The sequence below is a fragment of the Dendrobates tinctorius genome, unplaced genomic scaffold, assembly GCF_039654945.1.
Source record: "Dendrobates tinctorius isolate UK_male_01 unplaced genomic scaffold, ASM3965494v1 ptg000538l, whole genome shotgun sequence".
NCBI lineage: Eukaryota > Metazoa > Chordata > Amphibia > Anura > Dendrobatidae > Dendrobates > Dendrobates tinctorius.
Window position 1 is genome coordinate 506,655 of NW_027362197.1, and position 17,542 is coordinate 524,196.

The 17,542-nt window shown below is 51.4% G+C and overlaps 1 protein-coding gene across 2 annotated transcripts in view; it reads left to right on the plus strand.

The window, feature by feature from the left end:
• The window catches only part of CCDC102A (coiled-coil domain containing 102A), an 89,510-nt gene extending 72,299 nt beyond the window's left edge, over positions 1-17,211 (plus strand). For both annotated transcript variants that reach the window (XM_073565088.1, XM_073565089.1), the window contains exon 9: positions 13,973-17,211. In XM_073565088.1, the coding sequence (XP_073421189.1) occupies positions 13,973-14,096 (124 nt within the window). In that variant the 3' untranslated portion in view covers positions 14,097-17,211. The remainder of the gene's footprint in view (positions 1-13,972) is intronic.
• The last annotated feature ends 331 nt before the right edge of the window (positions 17,212-17,542 follow it).

Sequence of the window (17,542 nt, forward strand, 5' to 3'; positions counted from 1 at the left end):
AGAGCTCAGGGGAATCTGCCAGTATCCCCGACTCAAATCCATGATGGATATGTAGTTGGCGTCTGCCAACCGCTCGAGCAGCTCCTCGATGCGCGGCATCGGGTGGGCATCAGAGGTTGTGATGGCGTTGAGCCCCCTGTAGTCCACGCAGAACCGGGTGGTTCGATCCTTTTTAGGCACGAGGACTACAGGTGAAGCCCACGCGCTTTTTGACCGTCGAATCACCCCCAGCCTTAACATCTCATCGATCTCTTGGCGCATGACTTGTTGCACTGTTTCAGAGATCCGATAAGGTGTTCGCCGTAATGGGGCGTGATTCCCGGTGTCCACCTCATGAACCGCTAACTCCGTCCTCCCCGGTTGGTTGGTGAACACGGGCCGGAAGAGTTCCAGGGTGGCCATCAACTGCAACCGCTGGGACACGGTGAGCGAACCACTTATCTCCATGTCCTCAATGGACCCATTGGCCTTGGCCTGGGCCAGCATGTCCAGGAGGGGATCTTCCTCCCCATCCTCTGGCAGATTGCAGACCGGTAGGACGCAAGCTTCACGTTCGTAGTGCGCCTTCAGCATGTTGACGTGAAAGGCCTTGCGCCTACCCCGAGCATGGTCAAGCGTGACCACGTAGGTGACCGGGTTGAGCTGTTGGTGGACGTCGTACGGGCCTTCCCAGGCTGCCTGAAGCTTATCCGTTGGTACAGGGACCAGCACCCACACCTTTTGACCCACCTGGTAGGTCCGCTCCCGGGCGTTCTGGTCGTACCAGCGCTTCTGGTCAGCCTGAGCCTGCGTCATGTTGTCATGCACCAACTGCGTCAAGGTCTGCATCTTGTCACGGAAGCGCATGACATAATCCACGATGGACACTTCTGTGGGGTTTGGCTCATCTTCCCAGGATTCTCTTATCAACCCAAGGGGTCCCCGGACTCGCCTGCCATACAGGAGCTCGAAGGGGGAGAACCCGGTCGAGGCCTGCGGAACTTCTCTGTAAGCGAACAGCAGGTGTGGGAGGTACCGCTCCCAGTCGCGCCCTTGGGTCTCAACCAGCATGCTGAGCATTTGTTTGAGGGTACTGTTGAAGCGTTCACACAAACCATTAGTCTGTGGGTGATACGGACTCGATACCAGGTGCGTCACCTGCATTTTCTCACAGAGAGCCTCCATTAGGCGAGACATGAATTGGGGCCCTTGATCGGTAAGCATCTCCCTGGGAAATCCTACTCTTGAAAAGATGGTCACCAGTGCGTCAGCCACCTTATCTGCCCTGGTTGAAGACAGAGCTACTGCCTCTGGGTACCGGGTAGCGTAGTCTACCACGGTGATAATGTATCGCTTTCCGGAGCTGCTGGGGACGGACAGCGGTCCTACAATGTCCACCGCGATTCTCTGGAAAGGCTCCTCTATCACCGGCAAAGGAATAAGGGGAGCCTTAAGAGCAGGCCCCGCCTTACCCACTTTTTGACAGGTGGCACAGGAGCGGCAGTAGTGTGTTACATCTGTCCCCATCTTGGGCCAATAGAAGTGTTGAGACAGCCGTGCCTTTGTTTTGCTGATCCCCAAGTGTCCAGCGAGTGGAATCTCATGGGCAATCCGCAACAACTCAGTTCTGAACTGATAGGGGACGACCAGCTGTCTTTCCCTCAACCACTCCTTTTTAGGATCTCCGGGTACTGTCTCCCGGTACAACCTTCTTCGTTCCCAGAACACCTTCTCCTTATCAGACTCGGAGGTGGGCGTCTTGGCGAGACCTCTCAATTTCTCCAGGCTGGCATCTGAGTGCAGAGCAGCCTGGAACTCCATGCTGGAGGCTGCCAGAAGTGACTTCAGGGTCCCCTCTTCACTGGGTCCCTCTGGAACCGGCTCTGGGTTCACCTCTGGTTCAGTCTCTCCTGTAGCAGTAGAGGGTCCAGAAGACAGTGCGTTACCTGCGATCTGGGCACTCTGACTGCGTGTGACAGCTGCTATGTATGCTGTCTCCCTGGGGATTTGTACAGACCCACCAGCCGGTGCTGCCCTGGGCTCTACCTCCCCATCCACCCCCAACACTTAAGGAGCAGTGCTACTTATGGGCCAATTACCTTCCTCGGTGGCACTGGTCAGCTGCATGGCATTACCTTCCTCATGGTCCCCATGCACCTCCCCATTTCCTTGAGCACCATTGCTTGCTCCTGCCAGGGGTTCCTCAGCCGTCTCACTCTGCAGAGTGACGGAGCTGAGCACTTCGGTACCTGTGGACACATCTACCGTTTCAAAGAAAGGGTTAACGGGTTCAGTCGGCACAGATACATCAACATCATCATCATCCTTCCTAGGAAAAGAATGGTTATCAGTTTGCTTTGGTACATTCACATCAGCATCAGCATCATACCTGGGGAAAGAATGGTTGTTAGTAGGTAACACATTCAGTTTCTCATCATCATCATCATCAGGGTTAACGTTACCCTTATTATCAGTTTGGGGAAGGGTGTCAGGGACATAGTATGTAACCATCCTCCCCAAGTCAGTCCCCAATAAAACATCAGTGGGCAAATTTTCAGACACTCCCAGCTCCCTCAACCCGCTCCCAGCACCCCAATCAAGAAATACCCGGGCCACTGGCAAGGGACAACGGGTGCCTCCAATCCCGGTAACAGTCAGGGTTTTCCCCTCAACAAACTCTTCAGGGGCCGCCAGTCCAGGGCGGATGAGGGTTCGTTCAGCCCCGGTGTCCTTGAGGCCTGTAGCAAGACGGGCCCCCACCTGAACAGGTTGAACGTTGTCGTCAGCCCTCCCAACCACACCTCCCACCAAAAGAACAGAGGCGTTGGGCCCGGGGGCCTTGGCTGGGGGGTTCTTCGGCTTTTCCGAACAGGTGTACGAGAAGTGACCAGGCCGCTTGCAGAGGTGACACAGGCGACTGTCAGTTGCCGGCCTGTTGTTGGCAACAGGGACAGGGCCTCCGGAGGGACGGCTAGCTGGGGCACTGGGGTTGGTTGCAGGCTTACCCCCTTTCCAGCTGGTGGCAACTGGCCTCCGCGTCTCGGGCTTCCGGTTGGCCTCGTAGTTGTCAGCGATCTGCGCCGCTTTGTCCGCATTCGTTGGGTCGCGGTCCAGGATGAACTGTCGGACCTCAGCTGGGCAGAGATGCAGGAACTGGTCTTTGATCATCAGGTCCCGTAGCTGCTCAAAGGATTCAACGGACAGTCCATGGATCCACTGGTCAAAGTGGGTCCTGAGTCCTTGCACCACATCACTGTAGCTATCGTATGGGCCACGTTGGAGGTGTCGGAACTTCTTTCGGTATACCTCAGGTGTCAGCCGATATTTGGCGATCAGCGCCTCCTTTATGGCGCGATAGTCATCATCATGCGCTTGTGGAAGAGAAGCAAATGCCTCCAGAGCTTTGCCTTTTAGCCCTGGGGTCAAGTACCTGGCCCATTGGTCTTCGGGCAGACGGTACTGTCTGCAGGCTTTCTCAAAGGCTCGCAGAAACTTGTCCAAGTCCCCGTCCTTTTCCATCATGGGAAAATGCTCTAGCCGGGGTTTAGGAGTCTGGACGCTGCTGGGCTCACCGCTTCGGGATGTGGGGGCATTCCCACCCCGCTGGAGTACCTCCAGTTCATGGGCCCTCTGCGCCTCCCGCTCGGCTCGCTGCTCTGCTCTCTCAGCCTCAGCTTGGCGCTCGCGTCTCTCCGCCTCCCGCTCGGCTCGCTGCTCTGCTCTCTCTCGAGCTTGCTGGATCAGCTGCAGACGTCCGTCACGGTCTTCGGCAGGGAGTGCGTCCAAGGCCGCTTGCAGGTAGGGGTCCAGCGTGCTCTGATTGAATGTGGGGCCAGCGCTCATGAGTGGAGCCTCTGCTGCAGCCCCATTGTTACTTGGGCCAACGTCTGCGCCCGCTGGATTCTGGTCGTTGTCCAGCTGCACTAGAGCCGCGATCATTTGATCTTTGGTTCCGCCTGCGGCGTCTATGCCTCGGTACGTGCATAACCCAGCAAGGGTGTCCTTTTTCTGCTGCTGATACCACTCCACTCACATCGCTGCCATGGTTGCCAAATAAAAGATAGAAAAAGAAAAACGAAGAAACGGGAGGGGGATACTTGCAAGTACACACTAATGTCTCAGGACTAGTAACCACTGAGTCTTCTCCAAAACCTATGATGCAGGATTCTCGCAGGAACCGTGCAGGTTTTTAGTGAGAGGAATGACTGCTCAAACCAAATCACTAATGCTCTAGGATTATCCCACCGCTCTGCCACCAATATGTGACGAACAGCCCACCGCTGTTCTTCCCAAATACGGAGGCGAGCGACGGGGGTCCCGCTGCCACCAAAACATGACGGACAGCGGACCCTGTGTCACCACTATGTCACAGTCCCACCACTGACACGGGTGTATCAGCGGACGGAGGGACGAGACACAATGCCGGCACACGGCTATCACAGGCGCAGTGGGGGCTTATCTTAGTTATCCCACCACTGGCACCATGTGACAAGAATATCCAGCAAGCTAATCTTGCTCTACAATTTGCCGCAGGGGGAGTTTAATTTGGATGCCCCACCACTGCTATCAATCTTCCAAGTACTGCGGGGATTTATGTATATCCCACTTTCTCAGTTCCACATTGGAACTCGCAGCTCTCCGGCGCCCCCTTACCCTCAGGTCAGTCAGGGAACTGCACCTAGGATAATTAGTCGCCGGACGGGCTGCCTGTTGTGAACCGGCAATTAGCGGCGGAGAAAGAAGGCAGAGCCACACATCTCTACTCATCTGGAGTTCTGGTCAGCACGAGGATTGGAGCTCTTCTGAGCTGGTTTTGCCCAGGGAATGCCTTATAGACTTTTCTATGTGACATCACGGAGAGGTGCATTCTGGGTTAATCATACCTCTTTCATCCCAGTTATAATTTGGCTACAAAACTTAGATTAGCTATAACTTTATGGGAGAAGCTGGTATGGGCTCATCAGTGGTATCTTGTTTCCCAGCGTAATGAGCCCATCAAGAAAACATCAAACATCTATGCGATATGACCGTCCATTTGGGAGCAAATCATATCTCAGGTTCTCGACATGTTAGAGCTTCGGAAGTGACACTGTAGCGGAGCTGGGACCGCTCGGATCACAGAGATATGGTTATTATATCTCTATGTTATAGGGCTTTCGCAGGGCAGGCTCTTAAAGGTTTACTTCAAACTCCTGATTTCAAACAAAGAGTTTTTTCCCCCCCGCACTTTTTTCTCTTTCAGCTGAGAGAAGAGGAGCCAAATGGTTGTAACAGCAGGAAGTTGATTTATAACACCTGGGGGGAAGGGAAGCTGCAGCAGGGTGCAATGTAACTGAGACACTGGCAGGCAGCTTCTTACAAAATGGAGGATTTTTTAGCACATTGCAACAGAAAACATATCTTGCAGCCATTGTACATCACACCATGGACTTCTATAGCTCCATCCTGGATCTGCCCCATCCCCCCATCCACCTTCCCTATGCCATGGACTTCTATAGCCCCACCCTGGATCTGCCCCATCCCCCCATCCACCTTCCCTATGCCATGGACTTCTATAGCCCCCACCCTGGATCTGCCCCATCCCCCCATCCACCTTCCTTATGCCATGGACTTCTATAGCCCCATCCTGGATCTGCCCCAATCCCCCCATCCACCTTCCCTATGCCATGGACCTCTATAGCCCCATCCTGGATCTGCCCCATCCCCCCCATCCACCTTCCCTATGCCATAGACTTCTATAGCCCCATCCTGGATCTGCCCCATCCCCCCCATCCACCTTCCCTATGCCATGGACTTCTATAGCCCCATCCTGGATCTGCCCCCATCCCCCCATCCACCTTCCCTATGCCATGGACTTCTATAGCCCCATCCTGGATCTGCCCCATCCCCTCCATCCACCTTCCCTATGCCATGGACTTCTATAGCCCCATCCTTGATCTGCCCCCATCCCCCCATCCACCTTCCCTATGCCATGGACTTCTATAGCCCCATCCTGGATCTGCCCCCATGCCCCCATCCACCTTCCCTATGCCATGGACTTCTATAGCCCCATCCTGGATCTGCCCCCATCCACCTTCCCTATGCCATGGACTTCTATAGCCCCATCCTGGATCTGCCCCCATCCACTCCCTATGCCATGGACTTCTATAGCCCCATCCTGGATCTGCCCCATCCACCTTCCCTATGCCATGGACATCTATAGCCCCACCCTGGATCTGCCCCATGCCCCCATCCACTCCCTATGCCATGGACTTCTATAGCCCCATCCTGGATCTGCCCCATCCAACTCCCCTATGCCATGGACTTCTATAGCCCCATCCTGGATCTGCCCCCATCCCCCCATCCACTCCCTATGCCATGGACTTCTATAGCCCCATCCTGGATCTGCCCCATCCACCTTCCCTATGCCATGGACTTCTATAGCCCCACCCTGGATCTGCCCCATCCCCCCATCCACCTTCCCTATGCCATGGACTTCTCTAGCCCCCACCCTGGATCTGCCCCATGCCCCCATCCACCTTCCCTATGCCATGGACTTCTATAGCCCCATCCTGGATCTGCCCCCATCCCCCCATCCACTCCCTATGCCATGGACTTCTATAGCCCCATCCTGGATCTGCCCCATCCACCTTCCCTATGCCATGGACTTCTATAGCCCCACCCTGGATCTGCCCCATCCCCCCATCCACCTTCCCTATGCCATGGACTTCTCTAGCCCCCACCCTGAATCTGCCCCATGCCCCCATCCACCTTCCCTATGCCATGGACTTCTATAGCCCCACCCTGGATCTTCCCCATGCCCCCATCCACCTTCCCTATGCCATGGACTTCTATAGCCCCATCCTGGATCTGCCCCCATCCACCTTCCCTATGCCATGGACTTCTATGGCCCCCACCCTGGATCTGCCCCATCCCCCATCCACCTTCCCTATGCCATGGACTTCTATAGCCCCATCCTGGATCTGCCCCATCCACCTTTCCTACAGCCCCTTCCCAACATCCCTACAGTCCCTATCCCTTTTCCTTTCTGTACACTTGCTTTGGCAAAACTAATGTGTATTTAGTCCTGCCAATAAAGCTTCTTTGAATCTTGAATCTATACCCTCCTCCTATATAGACTGTATATAGACCCCTCCTGTATCCTCCTATATAGACTGTATATAGACCCCTCCTTTATAATAATAATAATCTTTATATAGCGCCAACATATTCCACAGCGCTTTACAGTTCCAGACACAAGTCATAAGTAAGAACGTTAGCAGTACAATAAAGCCCAATCAGCCGCCCCTGCTGGTGAGAGATTACACTCTACAGTGAGGTGGGGGAGATACAGAGGACAGGGGTGTATATATACAATGGTGTATTTACAATGAAGGTCTGGCCATCCTGAGGGGGTGAGGGATGGATGGAGATACTGAATGGGCTACACACGCACACTTAAGCTGGAGTCACACATAGCGACTTACCAGCGATCCCGACAACGATATCAGCGTGTCAGGATCGCTGTGAGTCACACAGACAGCTTCACCAGCGATCAGCACGCCGAGGTGAGGAGCGAGCCCGGGAGCAGCGGACAAGTGTGCCTGCTGGTTCCAGTCCTCCACCAGCAGAGGGCGCGCCTGCATCCCCGGCCTCTCCTGGCGGCGTCCTGCTGCCTCCTGGTCCCCAGCGTGCAGTGGCGGCAGGTACACACTCCGCGGGCTCCTGGTCCCCAGCGTGAGGCGGCGGCGGCAGGTACACACTCCGCGGGCTCCTGGTCCCCAGCGTGAGGTGGCGGCGGCAGGTACACACTCCGCGGGCTCCTGGTCCCCAGCGTGCGGCGGCGGCAGGTACACACTCCGCGGGCTCCTGGTCCCCAGCGTGAGGTGGCGGCAGGTACACACTCCGCGGGCTCCTGGTCCCCAGCGTGCGGCGGCGGCAGGTACACACTCCGCGGGCTCCTGGTCCCCAGCGTGAGGCGGCGGCGGCACCTGTAACTTGCTGGTAACTAACGTTCACATCGGGTATCCAAGGGATGCGCCTCCCTTGGATACCCGATGTGTACGTTAGTTACCAGCTGATCGCTGGTCTCCCGCCTGTCACACGCAGCGATGCGTGCTGGCCAGCGGGAGACCAGTGACGAAAAAAGTGTCCAGAGGTTTCTTGCAGCGATCAGCAATACCGGCAGGGGGGCCGGTCACTGATCGCTGTCACACACAGCAATCTCGCTGGTGAGATCGCTATGTGTGACGAGGCCCTTACACATAGAATGACTGTGATTAGTGAACGTGATAGGCCGCTCTGAAGAAATGTGTTTTGAGGGAGCGCCTGAAACTATGCAAATTGTGGTTAGTCCTAATTTCTTGTGGTAGAGCATTCCAGAGGATTGGCGCAGCGCTGGAGAAGTCTTGGAGTCGGGAGTGGGAGGTACGGATTAGTGCGGAGGTTAGTCGAAAGTTGTTTGCAGAGCTCAGCGGTCGGTTAGGCCGATAGACAGAAATGAGGGAGGAGATGTAGGGGGGTGCCGCACTGTGGAGAGCTTTGTGGGTGAGAATAAGTACTTTGAATTGGATCCTATACTGAATGGGCAGCCAGTGTAATGACTGCCGAAGAGCGGATGTGTCCGAGTACCGATTAGCCAGAGGGATGACCCTGGCTGCTGCATTAACCCTGCTGTTCTGTTCCCATGTATACACTTGTATTGCTCCCGGGTCACTATGACCCGGTTTATTAAATCTTGATTTTAGATACTCTAACTCAATTATTTTTATAACTTTAGCTTACTAGACTGTATGGGAACATGTTTGAAAATTAAAAAAAAGAAAAATGAAACTGAAATCTTTATTTTTCTTTTATTCAGAAAAAACTTAGTAATAAGCAAAACGAAAAATAGCAAACTACACATATGTGGTAAAAAAAACAAACCAAAACAAACAGCTTCAAAAACAATAAGAGCTTCTATACTACATCAAAACATACCAGTGCTCAATGTCCAGCCATCTAACATGCTAATCCTTCAGTCAGAGCAGTGAGAATATAACACAACTTGTAAAAACATTGAGTCTTTCAAATGTAAATAACCCCCTGCTTCAAAAAAAAAAGCGAGGAGCCAAGGAAAAAAAACAGCTCTTAGCTGCAAAAAGTTTGTCAGCTTTGCAGACAGTATGCAGTGACCTATAGCTTACAGAATCACACAGTAATAACACTAAGTACATGTAAAAAAAAATAAAATAAAAGTATTCCTTTACAATATACAATCTACTTACAGAATTGAATAAGAAAAGCATAACAAGCTAGATACCTGTAAAAAGCCAAGATACAGCCTGGAACACAGATGTGTACAGAGCTGCTGTCCAAAGACACTGAAAGGTCAAATGGCTAAGTGTGCTAGCATATGTGTACTGATAAGATCAGAGAAGATAGGAACCCTTCTGAAAACAAGGAGATAAGCCAGGTAGACAGACTTAAGGTACTGTCACACTTAAGGCCCCGTCACATTAAGCGACTTACCAGCGATCCCGACACCGATATCAAGGTGTCAGGATCGCTGATAAGTCACTATGTAATCGCTGGTGAGCTGTCACACAGACAGCTTCACCAGCGATCAGCACAGCGATGCCGAGCGCTCGGCATCGCTGTAAAAAATAGAATAAAAATAAAAAATATAGTTATTCTCACCTTCCGACGCCCCGTTCAGCCATCCGGCCTCTCTCCACGCTCCGGTCCCAGTGATCCTTTGCATGAATGACCACGAGACTTTGTTATCCCGCGAGACCGTGACATCTCGCGGTCATTCGTGCAAAGGATCACTGGGACCGGAGCGTGGAGAGAGGCAGGATGGCTGAACGCGACGTCGGAAGGTGAGAATAATAATATTTTTTATTTTTTTTATTATTTTTTACACCTGATCGCTGGTCTCCCGCCTGTCACACGCAGCGATGCGTGCTGGCCAGCGGGAGACCAGCGACAAAAGAAATGTCCAGAGATTTCTTGCAGTGATCAGCGATACCGGCAGGGGGGCTGCTCGCCGATCGCTGTCACACACAGCGATCTCGCTGGTGAGATCGCTGTTACGTCACAAAAGTTGTGACTCAGCAGCGATCTCGCTACCGAGATCGCTTAGGGAGACGGGGCCTTTAGCGATGTACCAGCGATCCCGACCAGCGATATGACGCAGTCAGGATCGCTGGTACATCGCTAAGTGGTCGCTAGTGAGCTGCCACACAGGCAGATCTCCCGCCCGGCTCCACGCGTCTCTCGTCTTCAAAGCAGGAAGCGCCGCAGGAAGCTGACGACGAGAAACAGTCCTGAACGTTCTCACGCGATCAGCGATAACCAGCGGGGGAGCGGGTCGTAGGTAAGTATCACACACAGAGATATCGCTAGCAATATCGCTATAACGTCACTAGTTATAGCGATATTGCTAGCGATATCTCTTAGTGTGACTGGCCCTTAAGGGTACCGTTACACATAACGATGCACCAGCAGTCCCGACAACGATATAGATCGCTGGTGCATCGCTAAGTGGTCGCTAGTGAGCTGCCACACAGGCAGATCTCACCAGCGACATCGCTGGGGTCGGGGGTCGCTACTTACCTGTCAGACGCGGCGATCCTGGCGTCCTCCCGCCCGCGTCCATGCCTCGCTCGTCGGTGCCGCAGGAAGCGCAGCAGGAAGTGGCCGACGAGAAATGATCCAGGACCTTCTCGCGCGACCAACGATGAGCAGCGGGGGAGCGGGTCGGAGGTAAGTATCACATGCAGCGATATCGCTAGCAATATCGCTGCAACGTCATAAAATTGGTGACTTTACAGCGATATTGCTAGCGATATCGCAGTGTGTAACGGGGGCTTTACTTAGCAAAAAAAAATCATTTGGAGGCCTTTAGAGCTCAGCTCAGCTTTACAAAATAAGGCCCTCTTACACAGCGCGTTCTTTATACACATGTATACACATGCACCAAAAATAATGAATATAAAGCCATTTTTATGGTGCACAGATCTCAATGCATACACCCGGCAGAGCGCGTGTACGACCCCATTGAAATAATTTAGGAAATAAATAAATTGCTATACAATAGTAGATGCAATAAATAGACCCAACCTCAAGTTTTAGAAACTTATAGAAAAATATCTACAGGGCCACACAAATTCTCTTACGGGTCACTATGATCCGAACATAACAGCAGGGTTAAGTATGGACTGGAGAGGGGATAGTCAAGTAACGGGGAGGCCAATTAATACAGCGTTGCAGTAGTCCAGGCGGGAGTGGATCAATGCGACTGAGGGTTTTTGTTGTTTCCATGGTGAGAAAAGGGCGGATTCTAGAGATGTTCTTTAGGTGTAAGCGGCAAGAGAGGGCAAGAGATTGTATATGGGATGTGAAGGATGAGATTGGTGTCAAACAACACCCAGACAGCGCCCCTGTTGCCGGGGTGTTATTATGGTGCCACCCACAGAGAGGGAAATGTCAGATTTAGGGAGGTTAGTAGACGGTGGGAGCAGAAGAAGTTCAGTTTTGGAGAGGTGGCGTTTCAGATAGAGGTTATGATGTTGGAGACTGCGGGCAGACAGTCACTGGCGTTCTGTAGTACAGCGGGGGTAAGGTCAGGGGATGATGTGTATCGTTGTGTCATCAGCATAAAGATGGTACTGAAAGCCAAATCTGCTGATGGTCTGTCCAATTGGGGCCCTGTAGAGAGAGAAAAGAAGGGGGCCAAGGACTGAGCCCTGAGGTACCCCGACAGCGAGAGGAAGAGGAGATGACGTAGAGCCAGCGAACAAAACGCTGAAGGAGCGGTCAGAGAGATAGGAAGAGAACCAGGAGAGAGCAGTGTCCTTAATGCCTAGTGACTGGAGCCTAGAGAGTAGGAGATGGTGGTCAACGTTACATTTTGCTGTCAGAAGGTCATTGGTCACTTTGAGTGCAGTTTCAGTCAAATGTAGGGGGGGCGGAAGCCGGACTGTGAAGGGTCTAGGAGGGAGTGAGTGGAGAGGTAACGAGTAAGGCGGGAGTAAACTAGGCGCTCCAAAAGTTTAGAGATGAAGGGGAGATTGGAGACTGGTCTGTAGTTGTTTGTGCAGGATGGGTCGAGAGCGGGTTTCTTTAGTAATGGAGTAACGATGGCGTGTTTGAAAGAGGATGGGAAAATGCCCGAGGAGAGGGAGAGATTAAAGATTGCAGTTAAGTGAGTTGTGACGACTGGAGAGACTGGAGGAGATGTGAGGGAATGGGGTTGGTAGTGCATGTAGTCGGACAAGAGGAAGAGAGGAGTCTGGAGACTTCTGTGATGGGATCAAATGTGGCAAGTGAGCTAGGGGAGATGCTGGAAGGGATGGGAGTCACAGCACCTGGTGGTTGGGAGCAGATTTCCTGATGGATATTATCTATTTTTTCTGTAAAGTGGGAGGCCAGGTCATCAGCACAAATGTCTGTGATAGGGGCTTGTGCTTTCGGCCTGAGGAGGGAGTGAAAAGTGTCAAAAAGTTTCTTGGGGTTGTTGGCTAGTGAGGAGATGAGGGTGGTGAAGTAGGTCTGTTTGGCACGGTGAAGGGCAGCGTTATAGGTTCTTAACATAAATTTGAAGTGGATGAAGTCTTCTGGTGTGCTGGATTTTCTCCGTCGGCGTTCAGCACTCCTAGAGCATCACTGGAGAAGTTGAGTTTGCGATGTGAGCCAGGGCTGTTTTACTCTGTGCTTGGAGGTTCTGAGGGTGAGGGGCGCTACTTGGTCAAGGGTGCTGCTAAGAGTGTCGTTGTAATGATGAACAGCCAGATTAGGACAGGAAAAAGAGGAGACTGAGGACAGTGATGAGTGTAGGGAATCTGAAAGTGTCTGAGGGTTAATGGCTTGAAGATTTCTGACTGTGTGGAAGGTAGGAGTGTGCTTGAGTGGGCGAAGATTTGTGAGCATGAAGGAGAGAATGTTGTGGTCAGAGAGTGGAAGCGGTGAGTTATTTAGGTGGGAGATTGAACAGAGCCGGACAAAGACCAGATCAAGGGTGTTACCGTCCTTGTGTGTCTCAGAGGTTGAAAGCTGCGAGAGGCCTAGAGAGGTGGTTAGTGATAGAAGCTGGGATGCAGATGTGGAAGTAGGGCTGTTAATGGGGATGTTGAAAGTCTCCCCGGATAAGAGTTGGTAGTTCTGAGGACATGAATTGCGGCAGCCAGGCTGAAAAGTGGTCAAGGAAGTGGGTGGGTGAGCCTGGGGGCCGGTATATGACCGCTACCCTGAGGGGGAGGGGACGGAAGAGCCTGATGGTGTGGAGCTCAAAAGAAGGGAATAAGAGTGATGGAACTGGGGGGATGACCTGGAAAATGCATTGTGGGGACAGGAGTATGCCAACTCCACCACCAAGTCTGTTTGTGGGTCTTGGGAATGGGAGAATTGTAAGCCACCATGGGAAATGGCAGCAGGAGAGATAGTGTCAGAATCCTGAATCCAGGTTTCAGTGAGGGCCAACAGATTAAGAGAGTTGTTCAGAAAGTAGTTGTGTAGGAAAGGAAGCTTGTTACAAGCAGACCGTGGATTCCAGAGGGCACAATTAAAAGATGGAGATGAGGGAGTGCAAGTAATGTTAATAAGATTATTATGGTTTCGATATGAGGTACGGTAGGGGTTGAGGTTGGGGGATGGTGGACCAGGGTTGGGGGAGATGTCACCTGAAATCAGTAGGAGTAGGAAGATATATCCTCATATATAAACTATATTTAGACCCCTCCTGTATTCTCATATATAGACTGTATGTAGACCCCTCCTGTATCCTCATATAGACTGTATGTAGACCCCCTCCTGTATCCTGATAGACTGTATATAGACCGCTCCTGTATCCTCATAGACTGTATATAGACCCACCCTATATCCCCATAAATATAGACTACATCCATCCAATCATCACATGCTGCCATTGAGCTCTTGACTGGGGTGATGCCTCGATGAGGGGTCATATTCTGTATGGTCATTGTCCTGTTTTTCAGCAGTGGTCCTGGGGCTACTTAATACCTCTCATCCACAGGTTGCGGCGCCAGCAGAACCCTCCGTTGTTTGGGAAGCTACGCACCTCTCGGTTTGGCAGTGATGACCCCGGGGAGACAGGAAGTGATCCTGATGAGGATGATCTTCAGATCCAAGTGCCGTAGCATTGGCTGTCCCGGGTCTGAGGATTGAGGTCCAATCCATAGACGTGTTCATAGAGGCTGAAGAGCAGCTGTGCTGTCAGTGTTTCACCGCAGTGTCCTCCACCTGCACCTTCTTTAGTGTCTGTGATAAGGGGGTGGCCTGCAGTTGGAGTGTGCTCCTATCATCCCCCAATTCATTGCCTTCCTATGATGCACGATGTAAATCAGAGTTTTGGGCTGCCTCCAAGCTTTCCATCCCCGGTCCTGCACCCCAGGCTCAAAATGACCACTGTCTACACAGATGTCCGTAGCTGCCGGTACGCAGCACACCTGCAGCGCCATCAGTAGCCGGACCTGGCTCTTCACTGCAGTGATTCACCAAGATCCCTTCATATCCACCTTATTATAAATCCAGCCGGCTGGAACCGACCTTGTGACCGCTATACATTGGACTATACACACAGAAATACACAAACCGGTAATGACTAGACCCCTGACGGGTATACGACACTCCACTACTGCCAACAAGTGAATATAAGGTATAGTATCTACATTATATACTGGCTCTATAATGGACTGTAGCCCACCAGCGGGTATGTACTGGCTCTATGATGGACTGTAGCCCACCAGCGGGTATGTACTGGCTCTATAATGGACTGTAGCCCACCAGCGGGTATATACTGGCTCTATAATGGACTGTAGCCCACCAGCGGGTATATACTGGCTCTATGATGAACTATAGGTGACCAGCGGGTATATACTGGCTCTATAATGGACTGTAGCCCACCAGCGGGTATGTACTGGCTCTATAATGGACTGTAGCCCACCAGCGGGTATATACTGGCTCTATAATGGACTCTAGCCCACCAGCGGGTATATACTGGCTCTATGATGGACTATAGGTGACCAGCGGGTATGTATTGGCTCTATAATGGACTGTAGCCCACCAGAGGGTATGTACTGGCTCTATAATGGACTATAGCTGACCAGCGGGTATATACTGGCTCTATAATGGACTGTAGCCCACCAGCGGGTATATACTGGCTCTATAATGGACTATAGCTGACCAGCGGGTATATACTGGCTCTATAATGGACTGTAGCCCACCAGCGGGTATGTACTGGCTCTATAATGGACTGTAGCCCACCAGCGGGTATATACTGGCTCTGTAATGGACTGTAGCCCATCAGCGGGTATATACTGGCTCTATAATGTACTGTAGCCCACCAGCGGGTATATACTGGATCTATAATGGACTATAGCTGACCAGCGGGTATATACTGGCTCTGTAATGGACTGTAGCCCACCAGCGGGTATATACTGGATCTATAATGGACTGTAGCCCACCAGCGGGTATATACTGGCTCTATAATGGACTGTAGCCCACCAGCGGGTATATACTGGCTCTATAACGGACTGTAGCCCACCAGCGGGTATATACTGGCTCTATAATGGACTGTAGCCCACCAGCGGGTATATACTGGCTCTATAATGGACTGTAGCCCACCAGCGGGTATATACTGGCTCTGTAATGGACTGTAGCCCACCAGCGGGTATATACTGGCTCTATAATGGATTGTAGCCCACCAGTGGGTATATACTGGCTCTATAATGGACTATAGATGACCAGCAGGTATATACTGGCTCTATAATGGGCTATAGCTGACCAGCGGGTATATACTGGCTCTATAATGGGCTATAGGTGACCAGCGGGTGTATACTAGATCCATATTGGACTGTAACTAACTAGCGGGTATATACTGGCTCTATAATGGACACTAGCTGGTATATACTAGATCCATAATGGACACTAGCTGACCAGCGGGTATATACTGGCTCTATAATGGACTATAGGTGACCAGCGGGTATATACTGGCTCTATAATGGACTATAGCTGACCAGTGGGTATATACTAGATCCATAATGGACACTAGCTGACCAGCGGGTATATACTAGATCCATATTGGACTGTAACGAACTAGCGGGTATATACTGGCTTTATAATGGACACTAGCTGACCAGCTGGTATATACTAGATCCATAATGGACACTAGCTGACCAGTGGGTATATACTAGATCCATATTGGATTGTAACTAACTAGCGGGTATATACTGGCTCTATAATGGACTATAGCTGACCAGCGGGTATATACTGGCTCTGTAATGGACTATAGCTGACCAGCGGGTATATACTGGCTCTGTAATGGACTATAGCTGACCAGTGGGTATATACTATATCCATAATGGACTATAGCTGACCAGCGGGTATATACTGGCTCTATAATGGACTATAGCTGACCAGCGGGTATATACTATATCCATAATGGACTATAGCTGACCAGCGGGTATATACTGGCTCTATAATGGACTATAGCTGACCAGCGGGTATATACTGGCTCTATAATGGACTATAGCTGATCAGCGGGTATGTACTAGATCCATAATGGACTATAGCTGACCAGCGGGTATATACTATATCCATAATGGACTATAGCTGACCAGCGGGTATGTACTGGCTCTATAATGGACTATAGCTGACCAGCGGGTATGTACTAGATCCATAATGGACTATAGCTGACCAGCGGGTCTATACTGGCTCTATAATGGACTATAGCTGACCAGCGGGTCTATACTGGCTCTATAATGGACTATAGCTGACCAGCGGGTCTATACTGGCTCTATAATGGACTATAGCTGACCAGCGGGTATATACTGGCTCTATAATGGACTATAGCTGACCAGTTTGTATATACTGGCTCTATAATGGACTATAGATGACCAGCGGGTATATACTGGCTCTATAATGGACTATAGCTGACCAGTTTGTATATACTGGCTCTATAATGGACTATAGCTGACCAGCGGGTATATACTGGCTCTATAATTGACTATAGCTGACCAGCGGGTATATACTGGCTCTATAATGGACTATACGCTAGTTTGTGAAATAATAGCCTTCCTTAATCTTCCTACTATAAACAGCCGCCTCTAATGAATGGTGCGCTGACTGTATGATGACCTTAGAGAGCGGAGGGCTTGTCCCATGCCCCTGGGTGGCTGTGCATGGTGCCATATATATTTATAATCTATTTTTATATTTTTCACTGTATATAAAAATAAACTCCTTCATGAATAATGTAACGTGTGGTGACCAAAACGCTGAGGGATGTGCGGAGCCAATTTACATATGGGAACTCCCAAATCCCAAAGTCCTCCAGTACAGGAAGTGATGATGAGGCCGATGTTGGGGACTGAGATGAGACATGAATACAAGATGATGTGATGACCCTGCTGATCTGATGGGCATCGTACTGACTTGGAGCACCATGAAAACTCTGACTGCCACAGCTGTGACCGCGGACTCGGCCGAGCCAGCGCCTCCATGTTGACCGACCACGACGACGTGGGGCGAGTGTCCCAGATGGGGACAGAATGTGGACCCACTGGGCCACAGGGGGGACCCGGGC